The 21,186-nt window shown below is 53.6% G+C and overlaps 5 protein-coding genes across 5 annotated transcripts; 3 read left to right on the forward strand and 2 right to left on the reverse strand.

Moving 5' to 3' along the window:
• Positions 1-2,343: 2,343 nt before the first annotated feature.
• On the forward strand, positions 2,344-7,036 carry MAM_01731 (Pleckstrin-domain containing protein; the record flags this gene model as incomplete). The annotated part of the gene is made up of 2 exons (XM_040820530.1): positions 2,344-2,811; positions 2,876-7,036. 2 exons carry the CDS (start codon positions 2,344-2,346, stop codon positions 7,034-7,036), a joined length of 4,629 nt encoding a protein of 1,542 aa, XP_040682018.1.
• A 2,248-nt stretch (positions 7,037-9,284) lies between these two features.
• MAM_01732 (uncharacterized protein) lies at positions 9,285-12,370 on the forward strand (the record flags this gene model as incomplete). The annotated part of the gene is made up of 2 exons (XM_040820531.1): positions 9,285-9,790; positions 9,913-12,370. The coding sequence occupies 2 exons, from the start codon at positions 9,285-9,287 to the stop codon at positions 12,368-12,370; spliced, it is 2,964 nt and encodes a 987-aa protein (XP_040682019.1).
• Positions 12,371-12,884: 514 nt separating this feature from the next.
• MAM_01733 (DNA-directed DNA polymerase, family B, multifunctional domain protein) lies at positions 12,885-18,014 on the reverse strand (the record flags this gene model as incomplete). The annotated part of the gene is made up of 2 exons (XM_040820532.1): positions 12,885-17,725; positions 17,780-18,014. The coding sequence occupies 2 exons, from the start codon at positions 18,012-18,014 to the stop codon at positions 12,885-12,887; spliced, it is 5,076 nt and encodes a 1,691-aa protein (XP_040682020.1).
• A 650-nt stretch (positions 18,015-18,664) lies between these two features.
• MAM_01734 (pre-mRNA-splicing factor slu7) lies at positions 18,665-20,053 on the forward strand (the record flags this gene model as incomplete). The annotated part of the gene is made up of 1 exon (XM_040820533.1): positions 18,665-20,053. The coding sequence occupies one exon, from the start codon at positions 18,665-18,667 to the stop codon at positions 20,051-20,053; it is 1,389 nt and encodes a 462-aa protein (XP_040682021.1).
• Positions 20,054-20,398: 345 nt separating this feature from the next.
• On the reverse strand, positions 20,399-21,113 carry MAM_01735 (uncharacterized protein; the record flags this gene model as incomplete). Its single annotated transcript, XM_040820534.1, has 3 exons — positions 20,399-20,810; positions 20,872-20,970; positions 21,049-21,113. 3 exons carry the CDS (start codon positions 21,111-21,113, stop codon positions 20,399-20,401), a joined length of 576 nt encoding a protein of 191 aa, XP_040682022.1.
• Positions 21,114-21,186: the final 73 nt, after the last annotated feature.

Consider the following 21,186-nt stretch of genomic DNA (forward strand, 5'->3'; position numbering starts at 1 on the left):
ACTCTTTAATACATACTATTATATATAATTTTATACTATATCTAAAGTTACTTCTATTATACCTTAAGAATCCCTATTATCTTATGCTTAGTAATTAACTAGATTACATAAGCTCTATCTATTATCTCTATTATATTATAAAGGGTCCCTCAATTAGCCGACACAGGAAAAGAGTCATGGTGCTGGCCATGATCCACCGCCACTCCGTTTACGAGACGATGCTATTCTTTGATGGCCATCGTTGTTTGCTGGGTTGCTCCACCTCTTGAACGTTCCTAGTACTATTTATTATTTATTCTTCCTTGGAGACGAGGTACGGAGTAGCCGAGCAATGTCTGTGAAAAAACACTACTACGTCATCGGTGGTATGTCCTCGACTGTACTCCGTACAATGACCATTGTACTCTGTCCCGAGCAGCACTCTCCATTCTGTGCCGTCACCACCTAGTAATTACAGTAAACTAGGTCTATAACGATAACCTTCGTGAGGCTTTTTTCATCGTAGTATAGCGACTATCGTTAAGATGCGACTATTGTGGGGTTGTACCTTTCCCTTAGAAATTACTAGTACTCCGTAGAAAGTATATATTAAGGGATTATTAGCAAAATTTGCCCCACTAAAAGGAAATTCAGCCTCACTATAAGGAATTCAGCCCTTAAAGTGGGGCTGTATAACAATAAAATGCATAGTAACTAAGCAAAAAGTCAACAATATTGTTAGTAACGCGACTATTAACGATTTACTAGGGAAAAACCTTAGATAACCGTGAATTATCGTAAACGTGAATTATCGTAAAAACCCCTGCATGTTATTATTCTCTGTGTTCCCCATCCCGTGGCCTGCCGCCAATGCAACTTGTTCTTTGTTTACCTGGATGGACAACGGAGCATGTACCCCGTATCAACTCAACGGAGCTAGTACTAATTGACCATAGTACGGAGCCCTGCGCCGCATTCGGCGTCGCGACGTCCATGTGTACGTGCCCATGTAACTACGTACCTAGGTCACAGTCTGTCAGCACGTTGGGTTGGACCGTGCCCAATGGTGTTCTTCTGCGTTGGTGTGTTTTTGTCTGCATCAAATCCGCCGGCTCGGTTCACACGGTCCACGCGATTTGACACTGTTGACACTGTCGAGTGGTTCACATGGGAACCAGACGAAGCAGCCCAACACCATCCAACATCACAGAGCATATGCGCCGCCACTACGCGTCAACCGGTCTTGTCTTATTTACTCCAGCATTCAATTTCATGTCAACAGGCCTGGGTCGCACCTGCCCTGCACTGCCAGACTCCCGCAAGTGTGTGGTGGTAAGTACTAGTAGTACTAGCAGTCTGCATGTCGTGTCGTATTTTCCAGACAGGCTATTTACTCATTGCACCAGACCTTGCCTATTTCAAACTTGGGAAATTGCCTTTGCGCCCCAACCTTAAAACCGTCAAACCATCTCCAACCCACTTTGCTTGTCTTCATTATTCCAACGTCCGCGATTTCTTCGCTCTGTTGTGTCGACTAGCGCGGAGTCGACCGCGTCTTTCAACGCACGTACGCACGCACACTTTGCTGGCCCTGACGGCTCTTTATTATTCTTATTCTTGTTCTCCTTCCTTTTTGCTTTTTTCCCCCGCCCTTGCCGAAACTAGTCGTCACTTTTCTGTTCCCGAATTGGCCAAGTGGTGCCCGGCGCGTACCATTCCAGTCCATCACGAATTGTGAAAGATACACAATCACAACACAGCCGCGTCGACTCCCGGTTGAGACTATCCCTGTTGCCTGTGGCTGCCCACTGCTCGTTGCCAAGGGGGCTCGGCGCCAATTCCATCGACCCGTCGGACCGACGCCGAGGGCACGAGCGGCGTACAAACCACTCTGCCGTTGTGACCAGCCCTCTCGAAAACAACCTCGCCTCGCCCTGCACGGCGCGCGTCGGCTGCCAGCAAACGTCGTCGTTGTGTTTGACCTTTTGCCCTATTCTTTTCTGTTGCTGAGAGACTTCTGACACCGGTGGATGCTACCTTGAGCTGGGCGCAGCACTCGAGCTCTCACACCCCTGCAGCTCTGTCCCGGCTCACGCAAGGGGGCCGCCCCCGACTTTGACATTGGGCCAAGAGTGTCCTGTCGTGCCTACCTTTCTTTTTTTTTTCCTTTTTGCTTCGACGGACTTGCGGACGACGACCTACAAGTACCGTCCGAAGACGGCCCTCTCGTTCGACTCTCCTTTCTTCCTCACCTGCGGCCGCTCTTGACAGCCGCAGATTCTCCTCGCCACAGAGCCGTTGAACATTGATGGTGCCACAGTGCCTGTAGATAGTCTTCCTGTTGAACTCGTTTGTTCATCAGGAATGGCCTCGTCTCTGGCCCCCGACAGCCGGCCGGATCTGTTGGCGCCTGCTGACGGGGACAATGCCAGCGATCCTTTCGTTTCCGACTCGTCCTCATCTGCTCACCACCGGTTTTCCAACTTCGACCTGGAACTGTTCGCCGCCGGGCCTGGTTCTTCACCCAGACAGGCAAGGAAGGCCCTGGAGGCACATCTCGCAGAAACAGACCGTCGGCTAGACGAGGCGGGGAGGCTGGGAACCGCCCTCGTTGCCCAGCGCAAGCTCTTGGCCGAGCGATTGCAAGAAGTGCAGAAGCTTCAGGCTGAAGGCGAGCTTGGGCCGGACTTGCGCAAGAAACTCGTGGAAATTGAGCGGGAATATAACGACTTGGCCAGGGAGTCTGCAAGAGTTTTCCTCCCGAAACAGAGAGTGCCGAGCAATGATGCTCACCCGGGCTCGCCTTTTGTGCCAGAAGGGCGAAGCGGAAGGGTAAGGATTTGCCTCTCTTACAACGTGCCTTGTGGTGTATTAAGCTAACCCAGCCACTGAACAGCGTTCCGTGAGCCCTTCCAAATTCGAAAGCCAAGCCACTGGCTCTCCAACCAAGGTCGGCGTCCCGAATCGCAAAACCAGAAATCAGCCGTCAAATCGAATTCACGACATTGAATTCGCCGCTGAAATCAGCACGTCGCTTATTGCTCAGGTCCGGAATCTCCAGGCGTTGCTGTCCGAGCGAGATGACGAACTCAAGGGTATCCAATCGGACAAGGCCAGACTGGAAATCGAGTCGGAGAGCTTGCAACAGCGACTCAAAACACTGGATGAGAGCGAACATCGATACAGAGAGGAAAATTGGAACCTTGAGACTCGTCTCCAAGAGATTTCTTCGCAACAAAGAGAAGCTGCGGATCGTGAGAAGAAGCTTACTCAAGCCTTGAACTTGTCCGATTCCGAGAAGACGTCGGTCCAGAAAGAGCTAGACGACGCCAAATTGTCTTATTCCAAACTAGCAGAGGAACATGCAGCTGCTATGAAGCATCTCGACATCGAGTTGGGCGCTGCCAAACGCAACATGGTCATGGCTGATGGCGAGAGAGCGTCGATGCAACGCAAGATTGATGACTTGATGAACCAGAACCAGGAGCTGGCGAAAGCCTTTTCATCACAACGGGGACGGACTACGGATCGAGAGTCATTGCCAGGTTTGAGCGATGAGGATTTCGAAACGGCAACAGATAACATCACGCCTGAGCACTCGCCACCGCCATCCCCCGTAAAGGGGACACCTCGACACGCAATGCTTGAGACCGAGACTATAAAATCATCCCTGCATCATGCGCAGAGAACAATCCAGAGCCAGAGAAACCAACTCCACAGAGAGAAGACGGAAAAGATAGAGTTACGTCGAATTATTCAGGACCTTCGAGACGATCTGGAGAAGGCGAGGACCGATGCGAATACCTCTTTCGGCTCTCGTCGCAGCCGCAAGATGGACTCGAAGGAATTAATCAAGAAACCCGCTCGTCTGCTGGGAAACCTTCGATCTAGCAGACAAGAGATCGTGATGGATGATCCCGATTGGGAGGATAACGCTGATATGTCGCCGGCGGGTCCCTCCGTGGGGGTTTTCCGTCGCAACGTACAGGCAGTACATCCCACTGACACGAGCGATCACTTCGAGACTGCAAATGAAGCTAGCGAGTCTGCCTTCGAGACTGCCAATGAACGGGCTACCGCCACTGAGACTGAGGACTTCCAAACCGGAAACGAGGCACTGTCTGGCGGTGACGACAATAACGAGACGGAGACTGAGACCACCTCTCGAGGGTTCGGTCGGATGAAGCGACCACCTAGCCTCCCCGCTGGCTTAGCAAGGGCAGGCAGCAGGGACTCGTTTGACAGTACTGCCTCTACTTCGGCAGATGAGGATGGACTCGCCAATCTGCGCACGCCAACAGGGACCATATCATCTCAACGGAGCCGTCTCAGACTCAGCCGAAATCTGTTTTCTCGCAGTTCGAGGCAGGCCAGCGAAGAACCAAATGTACGAAGCAGTCCGGCCAGCTATACCAGCGGCGGCACTCCCCAGGCCGCTGGCCAGAGCCTGTTCGCAGAGCTTCAAGATTTTGGGAGCGACGATGAGTCTCTTGGTGCCGCTATGCCGAGCCGGCGAAGTGTCCGATCTGCTACTCCCGGATCGGTTCGTCGGACCGCGTCGCCACTGCCTGCGGTTCCAGTCTTGCCCAGCGTGCTCATGGTGGACCGCGGTGTCATGACTAGCCCCGTAACGATCACTGCAGAAGTTTTCGAGGAACGTGGAGACAGGCCAATGTCGATGGAATCAGTCGTTCGCCGTGAGAACCGGCCGCCTACAGATTGGCCAACCGGCCAAGGTATGGACAGAGACGTCTCTCGGCCAGCGTCCCTGTTTTCACAAAGTGACGCCAGTATTCAGGACGAGCAAGATTTGGAAAGCAAGCTGGCCGAATTCCCTGCTCCTCCAACACTCCCAATCTTGACCATGTCTTCCATATATGTAGAACAACTTGAGCCTGTGGAGGAACCGGTGGTATCGCCAACACCGCCCCTCTTGCAGTTTTCGGGAATTACCGCACAGAATGTCGAGCCGGTGTCACTGCCGCCGCCAGCGCAGCCGTCACTCATTCTATCATCGATCCTCACGCAACACACACGGCCGATTTCAGAGCCGCCTCCCCCTCCACCGACGCTGGCTCTGTCAACAATTTCTGCCCAACATATAGAGCCTGTGTCATCAACGCCAGACCTGATGACTCTACCAAGCTTTGGCTTATCTCCCGTCGGATCCGTCGAGACCCATCCCACATCGCCTCGCAGTCCTTGGAGAGAAGCCTTTATTCTTCCGGGAGGCGATGACTCTGAAGACGGAGAGGCCAATGTGCCAAGGACACCCACCAAGAAAAGCATTTTTGGGTCCGCCATTTCCCGCGATAAGAAGAGAGATGTTACGCCAATCATTGCCGAGGATGATACTCGGCAGTCTCCCACCTCACTGGATGGTGGTACCCCTGAGTCGCAACGGCCATTCAAAGAGATTTCAGCCAATGCCAGTTTCCGTCCAGCACGAAAGCAGAGTATTCGCACCAGGGATCAATCCGCCCAGACTTCATTGACCTCTGGCGCTATTGACCAGCTCCTTCAAAGTGACTCTCAACGCTCTCCGAGACACGCGAAGGACTCGTCCGTTGGCTCTGCTGGTACGCCTGACACCACCGGCACAGTTAGGGTCTACCGCTCACCAGAGAGTCTTGATACACCTGTTCGTCGCAGGGGCAAGGCCGTGGTCGAGCCCGCACACGATGCGGGGGCTCTGGCCCGACCTGGAAGTGCAGCGAGCGGCAGAGGCTCGTTCCACGATGCACCGCCGCTACCTTCCAACCACCGCCAAATTATCGAAGCAGCTCGTTCTGGTTCATCTCACGGCCAGCAACCAGGAGGCATGGGCCCTCCCATCTGGCCCGCCTCGGCAACGAGACATCGGCCCCAGACTCCAAGTCAACAGGGTCCCATGACATCTGTCCGTGGAGCTACAACGCCGCGGGCCGCCTGCAGCGGATCCACACATAACGGAGTCGCAGAGATTAGTACATCTGGCCGACTCACAGCGCATTCACGACGATCATCTGTGTCTTCCTTTGCGTCTGAGCTTGATTCGCGATTCAACATGCGAGCTCTAGAGATGGGCTTGCCTCCGACTGGATTTGGGCCCAATACTGATCCCCGTATGATTCAAGCCATTACGCAAACCATGATTGGCGAATTTCTGTGGAAGTACACTCGCAAGACGGGTCGTGGCGAGTTTTCTGACAACCGTCACCGTCGTTATTTCTGGGTTCACCCGTACACTAGGACGTTGTATTGGAGCGACAAGGACCCATCCACCGCAGTTCGCGCAGAGCTCAGAACAAAGAGTGTACCGGTCGAGGCTGTTCGTGTGGTCACTGATGACAACCCAATGCCGCCAGGGCTGCACCGCAAGAGCTTGATCATCATCTCTCCCGGGCGAACCATCAAGTTCACTTGCACGACTGGTCAGCGCCACGAGACCTGGTTCAACGCACTCTCGTATTTGTTGCTGAGAACTAGTGAGGGCCAACAGACGGACGCAGAAGAGGTTGCTGGGCAGATCACGCGAGAAGATGTTGACGAATTCAACCCACAGCTCGGTCGTCGACCGCTTCATGATGGCGGGTCAAGAGCTGCGCCGTCACTCTCCTCGTACAATTCTCGTACAACGCAAAATGAGTCTCCGGTGCTCGGCGTGTCGATGAATGTCGCAACTCTGACGCCGTCTAGGAAGAACAAGCATGTATCGACAGGGAGCAGCAGAACCTCGACAGGCACCCTGGGTAAACTCAGCGGATACTGGAGATCTGGCGCGCCAAAATTGACTGGCACTCTTTCCAGCCTGCGCGGCCGAGGTGCCAGCGGCCAAAACTGGGGTATTTATGAAGCAAGTGAGGCGCACGACAGCGCTGAAGACGTGCGCGAGATGATTGAGCGCCAAGACCGAGAGGCGGATCGGCTTGAGAATGTGCGAGCTTGTTGTGACGGGAAGCATGATGTGGGAACTCTGCCGCACACTTCACGAAAGGGTGGCAGGCATCCTTCCCACCCTCACCATGGCCAGTCTGTTCTCACCAAGCCGAGGGCCTCGATGCGGTCTCGGGCGTAGCCCGGGTGCGACTATTTGTTGCCATGACTTTTTCGGTGTTTGTCACGCTCAGAAAACATGGGGCCACTTCTTCTGGGAAAAAAAACCAGCACTCACTCAACTATTCTCCTCGACCTGTGTGTTTTATTTAATCTTGTGTGAAAGTTTGACGACATGATGATATCCCGTCCTTCATTGTATGGTTCTCATATCCTGTTTCTACTCGATAATTCAAAATTTCTTCCACCACAGTGCTCTGCGCAGCTATGCCTTGTCTTGGGCCGGCCTTTGGGATTCGTACAATGATTTGCTTTTCAACGAATCCGACTTCATAACAACAAAAAGAAAAAGCGAAATTTGATTTTGTCGTTTCAATGACGGCGCAGAGTCGTTTCCAGAACGGGATATTCCGCTGGGGCAATTCCATCGAGTCGTCGACCTCGGACTGCATCGTCGCCGCACTAGGCTTTTGACGCCCTCTTGGCACAACATTTCTTTTATCTCTGTATATCACAACAACACGTCAGGCAACTCGTCGCTGGCGGCCGAGTGATGACAGACTGGTTATATTGCGACACGTGCCCTAGTCTGTTTCATGGCATATAAAAGGGCACTTGGTACGGCCGATGGATCAAGAAGTCTTGTGCGTGTGGCTTATGGAAGGGTAAAGGGGCGAAGGGACGCCGTCGTCTGTTCTTTCCAGCCGGGACCAGACTCGACTTTGGCTGAATGGGCTCTGGACCTTTCTGGCGCGGCTGCATAAGTTTACGTCGTTGAAGTGTACATTCCACTTGATTAATACGGTGGCCAGTCCAAATTTGGGCGGACTGCAGCGAGAAGAAAAAATGAAGACGCGGGGAAGTTGCACAGGTACAGGCACAGCACAAAGAAGGATGCCATGCGACGAGGGCGTTGATGAGAAAGGCAGATGGGAGATGAGGCGAGCGGCCCGAGGAGGCGGACGAGACGGAGGAGAGATGGGAAGAAGACGGGAAAGACCAAGACTGGGTGTTACTAGATGACGAATGAATGACAGTTTTTAATTTTCTCTGGATACAGGGCGGACGGTGTGTAGCTGTGGCTATGGCGCTGGCGTGTCTCGAAGTGTGTGAAGTGTGAAGGGAGATGGACGAAGATGATGCTTGGGTCTGATTTCAAGTCATGTCTGGTGGGTCGCGACCCGAAACGGCCGAATGGTTGGTTCCCACATGCTGAAAGTACGTACTCCGTACCAGCCAGGCCAACTGACAGACGGACCGTGACAGGCAGCCCCCTGCCAGACTCGGCAGCACTCGAGACCCATCACATGACGTAGGTGCGCCACGGTCCGCCACTTTTTGCTTGGGTGCTGGCGGAGAGGAGAGTCCAGTCCAGGGCGGGCTGACAGACGGCAGCTTGCCTACTTCCCCATCTTCCCCGAGGCCACATCGACTCGGAGCTTGCACCAGAACCCGTCGAGCTTAAATTTGACTTGGTCCTTCATCCGCCATCCGCGATCCGCGATCCGCCCTCTGACGCCTCAGGACCGAGACGGCCCCGTCTTGAGCTTCTCGCACCTCGGCTGCTTGGTTATCTGTCACCTGTTGCCTGGCTGCCGCCGAGCTGGCTGTACCTGTAGAACCACCCAACGCCAACACTCACTCGGCCTCGAAGCGAATTCAATCTTTCTGGCTCTAGATTTGGCTTTGGCCTTCAACGTCGACCTTGCGCCGACGCCGGCATCAGTTTCTCTCCCCGGGTCTTTTCTGTTCCCATCTCGACGTCGCCACTCTTTGGCATCTGGGGCTCGTCTCAACCCTCCCTTCGATTCCCATCTTTCCGCTGGTTGCTGGCTTGCTCGCTGCCCACCTGACCTTTGGCTTGTTTCTGCCCGGCGCCGTCTATTTACTCTGCATGCTGGCCGTGCCAGCTCAGCGCCAGCCCGCTTCCATTGCTCGCCGCCGAGCTGCATGTTGCATATTGCGTGCCGCATGCTGCACGCTCCGAGTCCCGCGCCCGGCCACATCTACACAAACACCTCGTGTCCACCACCACCGCCGCCACGACGGAATTTTGTCGTCTTTGCCTGCTCCCAACAGCCGGGCCGCTCCGTGTTGGCCTTTGAACTCGGCAATCCGCCGTCGACTACCCCTGTCGCGAGCGTCGACTATCCCGGTAGCCGCCGCTGATCCTTCCGATTCGTCCGCATCGGACCCCGACCCCTCGAGGCCAGAGTGGCCTTGGCCTTTGCCTTGGAGGAATAGTCTTTTCCCGCATACACACAGCAGCCATGGGATCATGGACGACACTGCTGTTGACATATCTCCTCGGAGGCATCACCTTTGTTCCCTTTGTCGTCCTGGTCATGCTCGCTCACGCCCACTACACCCTCCCGTATCGACACGACCTGATGCCTCCCCGTGATGGCGACCACGACCGACCCCAGAATGACATCGTTCAACCCGGCGATGATACTGCGGCTCTTGAGGCAGAACAGAAGAAACCACTCGCCGGAGCCGTCAATACCCGTGCCACTCGCGACCTCGACGTTGCCGCCGGCTACTTCGCCGTCTGCCGCGAGTACACTCCCATGGGCCTCAATGCCAAACCCATCGAACGCTCGACCCCCGTCGGTTCCACAACCGTTGCCTCCCCGAGCCCAAGCGTCTATCAGACCATGTACAGAAGTATATTCGACCGGAGGCCCGCGACCGGTCCCCTGGATAGTAACAATATCAACAACAGTATGAGCCAGCGTCCAAAGAAGGCTGGCAACGTCTTTTACGTTGTGCTAAGGTGAGTAGTGAAGGCCTCCGTTCTTCTTGCCGTCATCGCCGTCTCTTGCCTTGCGGCCTGCCTTGTCGCCGGCTGTCGAGTCCTCTCATGTTCTAAACTGACACTTTCCGCAATGCCCTCAGGCACGGTCACATCATGTTGTTTGACGACGAAGAGCAGTTGGAAGTACGCCATGTCATCTCGTTGGCAAATTATGACATTAGCATCTACTCGGGCGGCGACGTCACCCCCGAAGGCGAATTGTTCATCAAGCGGAATGCGCTGTGCCTGTCGAGGAGACAGGTCGGCCAGGAGAAGCCCGACGCGGACGGCCAAGTCCTGAAGCCTTTTTACTTGTTTTCTGAAAACTGCTCCGCAAAGGAAGACTTTTACTTCGCCTTGCTGCGGAACCAGGTGCAGACTTTTGGTTTCGACTCAAACCCCCCCATCCCCAAAGGTTTCGAGGTTAAAAACATCATCTCTTTGGTCCAACGGCTGCACTCCTCCGAGGACCACGTTCACTCCAGGTGGTTGAATGCAATGCTCGGGAGAATCTTCCTTGCCGTCTACAGAACGCGAGACCTGGAAGACTTGATCCGTGAAAAAATCACCAAAAAAATATCCAGAGTGAAGCGACCTTCATTTCTAGCCAACATCACCATTCAGAAGATCGATACCGGCGAGGCGGCGCCCTACTTTACAAATCTCAAACTCAAGGATCTGACGGTCGAGGGCGAGTGCGTTGTCGAGGCGGACGTGAGGTACACCGGCAATTTTCGCCTCGAGGTTGGCGCTACGGCCAAGATTGACCTTGGCGCAAGGTTCAAGGCCCGCGAGGTCAATTTGCTGTTGGCCGTTGTACTGAAGCGAATTGAGGGTCACGTTCTGTTCAAGGTCAAGGCACCGCCCAGCAACCGTGTGTGGATGTCCTTCCAGACCATGCCCAAGATGGAAACGGCCATCGAGCCAATTGTCAGCTCAAGACAGATCACTTATACCCTGATTTTGCGCCAGATTGAGAGCAGGATAAAGGAAGTCTTCGCCGAGACTCTGGTGCAGCCGTTCTGGGACGACGTACCCTTCCTCAGAACCGAACACAAGGTGTGGAGGGGAGGCATATTCCAAGGCGACGATGCCGTCACGCCAAGCGAGGCTGCCGAGCGTCCGCCCGCGGTTTCCAACGTCGAGCAACCGGAGAGGCCGCATGACCACGAAGATCTCGTGCATCAGACTCGCCCCCCGGAGAAGAGTCACACTCTACCCGCTACGGGCCAGCAACCAACCAACACGGGCTTCTTTGGGAGGAAGCTTGGAAAGGGTGCCAATGGAAGCGCGACTTCCGTCTTGACCAGTGGCACCGACTCCAAGGCTCCAGTCCCCTCCGGCCACAGCACGCCGCGATCTCTCAACATCATGAAGAATTCGACGGACCCTGTGGTGGGCACCGAGACCGCCCACGCCGACCTCTTCAAACCTTCCTCGTCGCCTCCCGACCATGCCACCAACCTGATGGCCTCTCTGGCCTCTCGATCTCAGGACGCATCACCCATGCCGATGGCCCCCGAGGCTTCGGTAAAGTCATCACCCAGAGCCAAGAGGTTGAGCCGTTCGTCCATGTCCTCCAAAGAGATTGACAACAGGGAGTCTAATGGGGATGCGGACACAACACCGGTGCAGACGGCGCGACCCAAAAAGGCCTCAATCGAATCTCTCCCTCACAGTGAAGAGTCTCGCCCCGGCTCACCCAAGCCATCTGAAACTGGCTCATTCAAGAGCAATGCAGAGCCACTCGGTCGAAACTTCTTCGCGAGACGTGACACCTCCAGCACCACTGCATCAAACGAGTCTTCCTCGGGGGGTAGCCTGAAAAGAAACACGCTAGCCGCGGTCACCAATGCCGCGGAGCAAGCAAGGCAGTGGGGTTGGAACGCAATTCGCCGGCAAAAGGACCAGCGCCAGAACGGCGACAAGTCCCATCAAGTTGATCTCAGTCAACCCATGGGGCGAGGTCAACCGCTACCGCCTCCGGGAACACCGCTCCCGGGCCCTACAAATGGGGCCACGAGGCTTGTCGCCGCGCCGGCACCCAAACGCAAACCTGTTCCCATGCGTGAACAGCCGCAGGTCGAGTCGGCCGATTATGACAAAGAAGCGCCATCGCCGCAGCCGCCGCTGCTGCCTCAGCGAAGAAGACGAGGCGCGAGCCAGCAGCAAGAGGAGGATGTGGAGCAAAACATGCTCGTCGTGGCTGCCCCTGACGATTCCCAGCCAGGCACACCGTCCTATGAAGACCAAGTGGACTACGATGCAGCTCGGGCAGACTCTGCCGCAGCCAAACTCGAAGAGGCAGCAGGGACAATTGACTTCTCAGTGGCAGACGCAGACGTTGCGTCTGCCTCGACAAAGTCATCGTCCAGCAGCCTTCAAGGATGTTCACGGGAGCCTGCTGTTTCAGCTGCGAGAGTGGAAAAGGAAAGCCCTCTGGCCGCAATACCAGCCGCCGCCGTCGGTCTTGACGACGAAGACCTCTCTGGTTGGCTGGAGGATACGTTTGAGGACGATAGCGGAGCTTCTCTAACTACGATTGACGAAACCAAGTGAAGGAAAAAGGAAAAAAAAACGACCGACTTCTCCGGTGCTCGTTCAGGGGGTGGTGGATACGGCGGTCGTGTAAACACATCAAACAAGCGGGCGAGCAGTTCTTTTTCTTTTCCCATGATACCCAGAAGATGGGGACGGGCCGGAGCTGCCTCTTTCTTTACTTTTTGTGATTTAGAGCAGGTGTATGGCGTTACTTTTCATGGCAACAGAGGCACTGGTCTGACGGGGATGGAATACCACTGCAGCCTGGCGAGTTGCTGTTTAACGACACGATGCATCACTCAAGTATGGGGAAGCTCGCGTGTATATACTACGAGGGTGCATGAATAAACAGGGCAACAAGTGAGTCATGCATGCAATCGGCTGCATGTTCTAGTGTCGTGACGACATTGGATCATAACATGGTCTTCGTTTGCGACGCCAGTATCACGTAAAAAGGCACTTGAGCTGTCGTTTGACCCGAGACAGGGGTGCTTTCGTCTTTCCCACGGCAACGTGATCATCGTCGGCTCAGTCACCACTCCAATGCCGACAGCCCGATCTTGCCTTCGGCCAGGGCCCGTATGACGGGTCCAACGGTTGCCCTCGTTCCCGCTACCTTTGTCCTCTGCTTCGTCCTGGTCCAAAACACGGGGCAGTCCTTGCTATCGCAGCGAACATCCTCGAGGGGGCTCAGCCCGGAGCAAGTGCGGCAAACGCCCAGCAAGTCCTCGTAACTGCGTTCCTCGCCAGCCAATCTCGTCTGGAGTGTGAATAGCGACGCGGGCGCGTTGCCACGGCACGTGGGACAGAGAGTCTGGCCCTCCTCGGCAAACTTTGCGCTGCAGACGAGACAGTGCGTAGAGCGCATGTACGACTCGAGTGTCGTTTTCTTGGCCCCCGGCTCACTTGGCGCCCTGTGCACACGCTGGACCTTGGGCATCTCGTCGTACCACTGCCGCACATTGGCGCCGACGAGGTTGAAGATGCGCTCCAGCGGAGGGATGAGATTCTTGGAGATGTAGTATTCCGCGTCGAGTTGCCAGTGGGGATTGGCCAGCAGGTCCTCGGGGGCCACGCTTCGGTCGATGAGACGGGCTCCCGGGGCTCCCGTGATGACCACGTACGGTACCCTCTCGCCGTATTGAGGCTCGGCCCTGGCGTCCTCGAGCATTTTCCGGGTGCTGATGAGAGCGCCGGCCGGCGGCGGCCCCCGGTCGGAATACGTCCCCAGGCGGACTTCCCTTGCGAAGCAGAAGTCCTGGACAGACACTGCTCCGCGCAGGATCTTGTCGCACTGCTTCTGGAAGTACTCCTTGATCTGGCTCAGATCCGCAGTCTCAAAAAGCATCTTCAGTGCCTTTTCTTCAATCTTTTGCTCGGCGGGGGTGCCATCTCGGCGGACAGTCTCGATGCCCTTGGCGTCGAACTCGGGTGTGACTTGGTCCTTGGTCTCGTATTTGTATCCGACGTAGCGCTTCTTGGCCAGCAGCACGCAGGGGTGGTAGACCTTTTCGAATTTCAGCTTGACGGGCTGTGGGTTCGTGTCCGTTATCGCCTTTGCGATCTCGCTGCCAATGTCAAAGGCTTGGTCTATTGTCCTGCCCTTCAAGTAAACGAACAGACTGTCCGTGTCGCCGTAGACGACCTCCGCCCCCCATCGCTCTACCGAGTGGATGTATGCCGTGGCACGCTCCAGCGTCTCTCGGCCCGTTTGGACGATGCTGTCTGCTATTTCGGAGCAGGGCATGCGCCCCGAGAAGGAGGCAGACGTGTATCCGTACGTGACGTTGGCCAGCAGCTTCAGCGCCAGTTGGCGATTATTCAGCAGCTGTTGCAGCACCTTGTCGTCCTTGTCGTTCTTCATGCCGCTCTTGACCATGACTCTTGTTTCCAGTATCTCTGTCAACATCTTGGCGAGGAGAGACTTGCGAATCTCGGTCTTGGCATACATCATGCCGTTTGGCGCAATGGTGATGTGGTCCCTCAGCAGGCCAAGCAGGCCTTGTTGTCGTTTGTACTCGGCGAACCCCATCTTGTTCACGTCACGCCAGTTGGTGATTCGCCCCAGAAAAGTCGAGTAGCAGTAATTGTAGGCAATCATGACACTCGGGTACAAGCTCTGAAAGTCCAGGACCAGGAGCGGGCTGCTGTAAAAGGCACTTTGCGGCTCCATGACCAGGGGCAGACACTCCAGTGCGTTTTGGCTGCCGACCTGCTTTCGACTCGGAGAGACCAGGATGAAATTTTCGGGTTTCGCAATTCGAAACATGATGGATTCTACCTTGAACTGTGACCCTCGTGAAAACACAGAGAAGAAGTCTACACCAAGAAGTCGAGCCTGTTCGCTGGTCCTGGGAATCAGTTCGTTGGATTCCAGGATTTGGAGGTCCATCATTGTCCGCGTCTGGTAATACCTGACGACTCTGCCAAGATGACCGGGCTTGCCGCTCTTGTACCAGGCTGTCAACGCTCCCCAGGGGTAATGAGGTACACGACGATGTAGGAGATGCCAGGCCACGTTTTCGAGGGTGTATTGGAGAAGATTCAGCTCACCACGCATGGCCCTCCAGATGTTGATCATGTGTCGACCGGTGACGCGAATCGTCGATGTTGTGTTGAAGCCCCATCGGTCGCTCTGCTTGCCAAATCGTCCATGTGAATCGCTTTTCATCCTGGAAAACTCGTCACACAGATTATAATCGTACTTGCACCGCGCGCGCTCGATTAAATAACCCCATGAGCTGCCATGAACCTCGTATCCGGTCAATACGTCAGGATCAAATGTTCTTACAATCTCGACCATGCGGACAATCAAGTCCAATTCAGAGCTCTCCTCAATGATGTCGGATCCCGTCGACTTCCGCATGGCCTGGCTCTCCTTTCCGTCTCTCGATTGCACCACTATCCCTGTGTGGACCGCACCCGACAAGTTTTGGCTGATTCGCGTCACCTCATCAGACTTGCAAGCCCAGAAGATGCACTGAACTTCATCCTCCTCGGGGTTGGGGACGTACTTCCCTCTAGTATTGACGTGAATTTCCAGACTCATGGTACTCATGTATTGAACTTCGTGCTCCACACTTGTTGACTTGCCCATTTGTGTATACTTGAATCCATGCTTATTTTTCTGTGTAGGGCCGTCGATCTGCGACAGCCAAGCCCTTGATGAGGAGGATACATGCCGAGACGATTTCTTGCCCTCTTCTTTCTGCTGCTTCTTCGCACTGAGCCAATCAACTACTTCCTGGTGAGACGGGGGTGGTTGGGCGTACTCCCAGCTTCGCCAAGTGCAGTGATGACGCTGTATTGTCTGTTCCTGTTCGAGAACTTGTTGCATTTGACAGTTATCTGTTTTGATCCCATAGCTGGCAGAGGAGAAGCCGCTGGCGTCGAAATCAGGAAGAAATGGTAGAGTGTTGCTCTCTAATCGATACTCTCGACCGGCATATTCACGACTGCGCTCTGGAACATCCGACTCTTTACTGTAAAAGGCATCTTGATAGACAACATCGGGCAGCTCAGGATCTTTCAAAAGGGCCAACTGACTAGCAGTTGGTGGCATGTGTGAGTATATCATGAATCTGCCACCAGCTACCTTTGCCATGGCCCGTTGTATTTCGATCCTTTCATCCTCATGCTCACAAAGGCTGGACGAGCAGACAGGTGCAAACCCATCGAGCTGGGAGCTGCCTATCTTCACCGGTAGATCATCAACAATCTGACGACAGGTCATGGATGTTGTCACTTTGCCGCCATCACTTTGCGTAATAGGCGATTGCTGGCTGAGCTGGCTGAGTCGCACTTTCGAACTTTGATCCCTCCGTTCTTTAATAAAAGCGTAATTCAGCGTGTGATTTGACGCGACGATGGGGCCCCTGCTGAGTTGGCTAGGCCCACCATCGGGAGATGAAAAAGCATCGTGGCGTCGATTTGCCATTTTCGAATCGCTCGGCTTAGAGGGAGACAACTGAAAGGTCGATGTTGATATGGCACTGGAGGCTCTTGGTCGCTTTCGCGGGCTGCTTATGGGTGACACCGTTGGCCCATAACGTTTGCGAGGAACGAGTTTTCCAGGTTGCGAAGCATTGGATTTTGGAACTCTGCCAACTAGTCCTTCATCCTCGGCAGCATCAAGGAGCTCCTGTGATACGGCGACGACGGGAAGTGAGCCGGTTGTAAGTACGCTGAGACATAAGCCGGGCATGAGATGTGATGGTGGCGGCAGTGCCTTAATCTTCGTCGACAAGCCTGCACTATGGGCTAGAATATGTTCTGTTACGGTGGCTGCAGAATCCTGCCCAATGTCATCCTCAGCACTACTCTCTGCTTGAGTCAACTTTCTAAGCCTCTCTTCATCCGAATCATCCGGGAAAAATTCATCTCCAGGGCTGAGTTCTTGGAGGATCTTCTCGTCCACCTCAATACTGCTTGCAGGCGGCGCCTGCGTCGACTGCGACATGTTTGAGGGAAGACCCAGAGCAGGTATAAGTTTGTTTGGGAATAAATCTTCAACCGATTGCAGAGCTGTGGGCACCTCGTCGTTCAGGTCCGCTCGTTGCACGAAATCATCAAATTTTGGCTGCTGGTTGTCGAGCCCAGCAAGATCTGCGTTGATCAACTCCTTAATTTGGTTCGAGTACTCTTCCTCGTGAATCCAGCCTTGTGGTTGGGACTGTCTAGCATCGGCGGACATGCTGACCAGAACATCAGGGGTGAAGGGGCTGTGGCCTTGCTTGTCACGCGGCATTCGACGTTGCCGCCGTTTAGTCTCATCTCTCCAGAGCCCGGCCATGCTGTGCACAAGCTTCGAATCTGCTGGTATGGGAGAATTTCGCTCAACGAAGTCATGATGGAGCTGTCTCTCCTTGACTGCCTGGCGATTGGAGATGTGTTGCACACAAATATCTACTTCAATGGAGCAATGGCTAACTCGTGGCAAGGAAGGTTCGTCAGTGATATTTTGAGGAAGCACAGATTGACTATGCCATAGATGCGAGGAGTTGGACCCAGCGTCGTACTCGGGGACGGGGGACCGAAACGCGATCTTGGATGATTCCAGGTAATCACACCCATACAGGTTGTAATCAACCATGAACTGCAGTAGGTATTGCAAGTGAGCTTCGTAAGGCTGGAATTTCCGTTTCATAATTACTCCCTGCTGCAGTAAGTCCGCCAGCCTCGTCATGACTATTGGGTTGAACATGTATATTTTGAGGAAAAACCGGTAGCCGACATGAAAGCCGTAGAACGGGATGCCCTTTACCAGGGTGATCCGTGCGACAAACTTGGAGTTTTCTCCATACTGATCTCTTCTGTAGCTGACAGCTAGGGCATGATCGATCGAGAGATGAAGTCGATAGATGTATGCTCCAACTAGACGAAACCATCAGCATGGCTGGCATCCTACGAATCAGCGGAACATCTCACCCTCATCGGGCGCCAAGTCGCCATCGTATTCCACGTATAAATAAGGAAACGCGCCATGCACATGTGCGCAGACCTTTTGTCCGGTTTCTGTAGACCCAAATATCCGTACGACAGGAACCTTGGGGCCTTTGACTACCTGCGATGCACGAACGTCATTTCGAAGCTGAGGATCGTAACGGGTTGGCGTCGCCAGGTAATGATCGATACAATTCAATCTGACCCGAAACAAATTCATGCTTTGCAGCATGCGGCTCCATTGGGTTCAACTGCAATGATGAGTTTTTGAAGCATCGCTTGCCTGATGACAATATTTTAATAGCAAGTTCCAAACTACATAAGAAAAAAAGAAGTAAAGAAGAAAGAAAAAAAGTTATTCGGAAGATCACGTCTTGTCTGCCGAGGGTGCTAGTCTTGACGCACTAGTCTCGCGTAGTCACGTGGTGGAGGTACGTTGATGCTTTGGTGAAAGTCATGCACTAACAGTTCTCACTTGAAAGACGCCTAGATGTATACCGAGGCAAACATTGTATGGTGCTTAAACACTGATTGTGGCTTACAGGCAGCCTTTGAATTACTCGAGGATTTATTCATAGCTTCAATACGCGTTTACAGGTGAAACCGCGTGTAAGCGTCTGTTAAACTGAGCGCTTTCGCTGTTAACGGCGGTACAATATATGGGATGCTGATTAAACATCCACTCTTTGACTTTCACATTGATTCTCAACGTCCAACCTTTGCAAATGCGCCAACCCGAGGAATCTGCGCACGAGATTAAAACCCAAGCGATTTTGCCCATGCTACCTGTATAAAACATATCACCTTTTTTTTCTGCCTGAATTTACTCTTTTTCGTTTCAGCGTCCTCCTGGACGCAACCGCCCGCACGATGCCATCTGCGCCTCCTCGCAAGCCTGAGACAGGCGCGGCAAACAAGGAGGAGAACATCTACATCCCATCTTTCATCAGTAAAAGACCGTTTTATGCCGGAGAAGAAGGAGACGATAACGACTACCTCAAGCATCAGCGACGAGAGGAGAAGAAGGAATCATCTCAATGGTACGATCGAGGGCGGAAGTCCGGCCCAGCCGCTACGAAATACCGAAAGGGCGCTTGCGAAAACTGCGGCGCAATCACACACAAGGCCAAGGATTGTCTGAGTCGCCCTAGGGCCAAGGGTGCCAAGTGGACCGGCAAGGACATACAGGCCGACGAAGTTATACAAAACGTCAACTTGGGGTGGGATGCCAAGCGCGATCGATGGAATGGTTACGACTCGAGGGAGTATCGCAGCGTGGTGGATGAGTTCAACCAGATGGAAGAGTTCCGCAAACAGTCGCAAAAGGCTCAAACCGGGGAAGAAGGATCCGAAGACGGCGACAAGTATGCCGAGGAAAACGACATGAGTAAACATCAGAGCACGGCAACTCGCCAACTGAGAATCCGAGAGGATACCGCCAAATACCTCCTTAATCTCGATTTGGAGTCTGCAAAATACGATCCAAAGACGAGATCCTTGGTCGACGGCGGAGCCACCGGTGGCAAAGCTGCAGACCTCTTTGCTGAGGAAGGCTTTATGCGATCATCGGGTGAGGCCAGGGAGTTTGAAGAAGCACAGAGATACGCCTGGGAAGCTCAAGAAAGAAGTGGCAACACATCACAACATTTACAAGCAAACCCCACTGCTGGTGCGTTTTACCGGAAAATCGAGCAAGAAGAAATCGAGAAAAAACGTGCAGAGCGTGAGAAACAACTCAAGGAGAAGTATGGAGGAGATGACCAAAACGCCATGCCTGCTGCTTTGCGCAGCACGATGGTCACCGAGTCAGAGTCATATGTGGAGTATGACGAAGCAGGCTTGATCAAGGGAGCGCCGCGAAAAGCCGCCAAATCGAAGTATGCAGAGGATGTATTAATCAACAATCATACTTCTGTTTGGGGAAGCTGGTGGTCCGATTTCAAATGGGGCTACGCATGTTGTCACTCATTCGTGAAAAACAGCTACTGTACCGGAGAAGAAGGCAAAGAGGCCTGGGAAGCAGCTGAACGACAAAGAAGCGGCGCAAATTTGATTGAAGCTCCAAAGGAGGAGAAGGAAGGTTACGCTCCTGAGAAGACCGCCCAGGAGCAGCGGGAAGAAACCACGGCGAAGAAACGCAGTCGGGAAGAAATGCTGAATGGTATCTCAGAAGCGGAGTTGGATGAGTACCGCAGAAAGAAAGCGGCGGCGGATGATCCAATGGCAAAAATGCTGGGGAAAGATGAATTATTAACTTAGCAAGCATGAAATGTAAAATCAAATTACTTAAATGGTTGAACTTGACTTGTTGAACACTATTTTGACCAATGCGCATATTGAGGCATTTGACAAGAGCGACGTAATGGGCACATCTAGGCGATTCGTATTACAGCGTAGCTGGACATTTCACATTTCACATTTCGCCACCTGAAAAATATGATTCACAGCACTGGTCAAATTTTCTTGGTATTGGTAGAGAAGTCAATCAATTTTTATCCTTTTACCAACGCCGCAAGCTATGACGAGTCTTCCCCCCCATGACCAGGATGCCGAAACATGTTCCTCATACCAGTCGGACATCCCATCAGATCATAGCCTATGCATTTACTCGTCATCTTCCTCCTCCTCTCCATCAGCACCACCCTCAGCGGCCTTGGCCTTCTTTCTGCGGACACGTCCAGGGCGACCGCTGCCAAATGGCGAGTTCAGAGCGAAGTCGATGTGCTTCTGGGAGTCGAGACGAACGATGAAAGAAGGAACGTTGACAATCTGCTTGCCGACACGAATGTGGCGCTGGCGGATGAGGACACGAGCGTGGTGGATGGACTTGGCAAGACCAAGCTTGTAGACGCAAGTCTGGAGACGGCGTTCCAGGAAATCCTCGAGCTTCAAGGCAAGCACATAATCGAGCTTCATGCGCGATTCGTCGAGGACTCCGACGCGAACAAGACGGCGAATTAGGGCATTGCCTTCAAAGAGACGCTTCGGGTCCTTCTCATCGAGGGTGAGGAGCTGACTACATTTGGAGTTAGCGACGTCGCGCACCGAGATTTTCCTTTCATTCAACCGCGACGTACCGGGCAGCACGACGAATCTTGGACAGAGTCAGACCGACTCGCCAGACCTCACGCTTGTTGCGGAGGCCATACTCGCCAACGAGCTTCAACTCAGAGTCCCTGTTGCATACCTGTCAGTGTTGTTCAACATCGACTTAAACAGAGTCAAGCTCTAGTTCAGTGGCCGGTGGTACTGACAATCGAGCAGACTCGAAAGGTCTGCGAGGGACACGCGAGGTCTTCGAGTGGGCGCGGGGCGGCATCCTGAGATGACTTGTTAATAATTGCAGTTGAAGTAATTTGGCGATATTGGGACTTACTTGACGTGCTCCTGTG

This window comes from Metarhizium album (genome assembly GCF_000804445.1).
Source record: "Metarhizium album ARSEF 1941 chromosome Unknown scaffold_2, whole genome shotgun sequence".
NCBI classification, from domain to species: domain Eukaryota; kingdom Fungi; phylum Ascomycota; class Sordariomycetes; order Hypocreales; family Clavicipitaceae; genus Metarhizium; species Metarhizium album.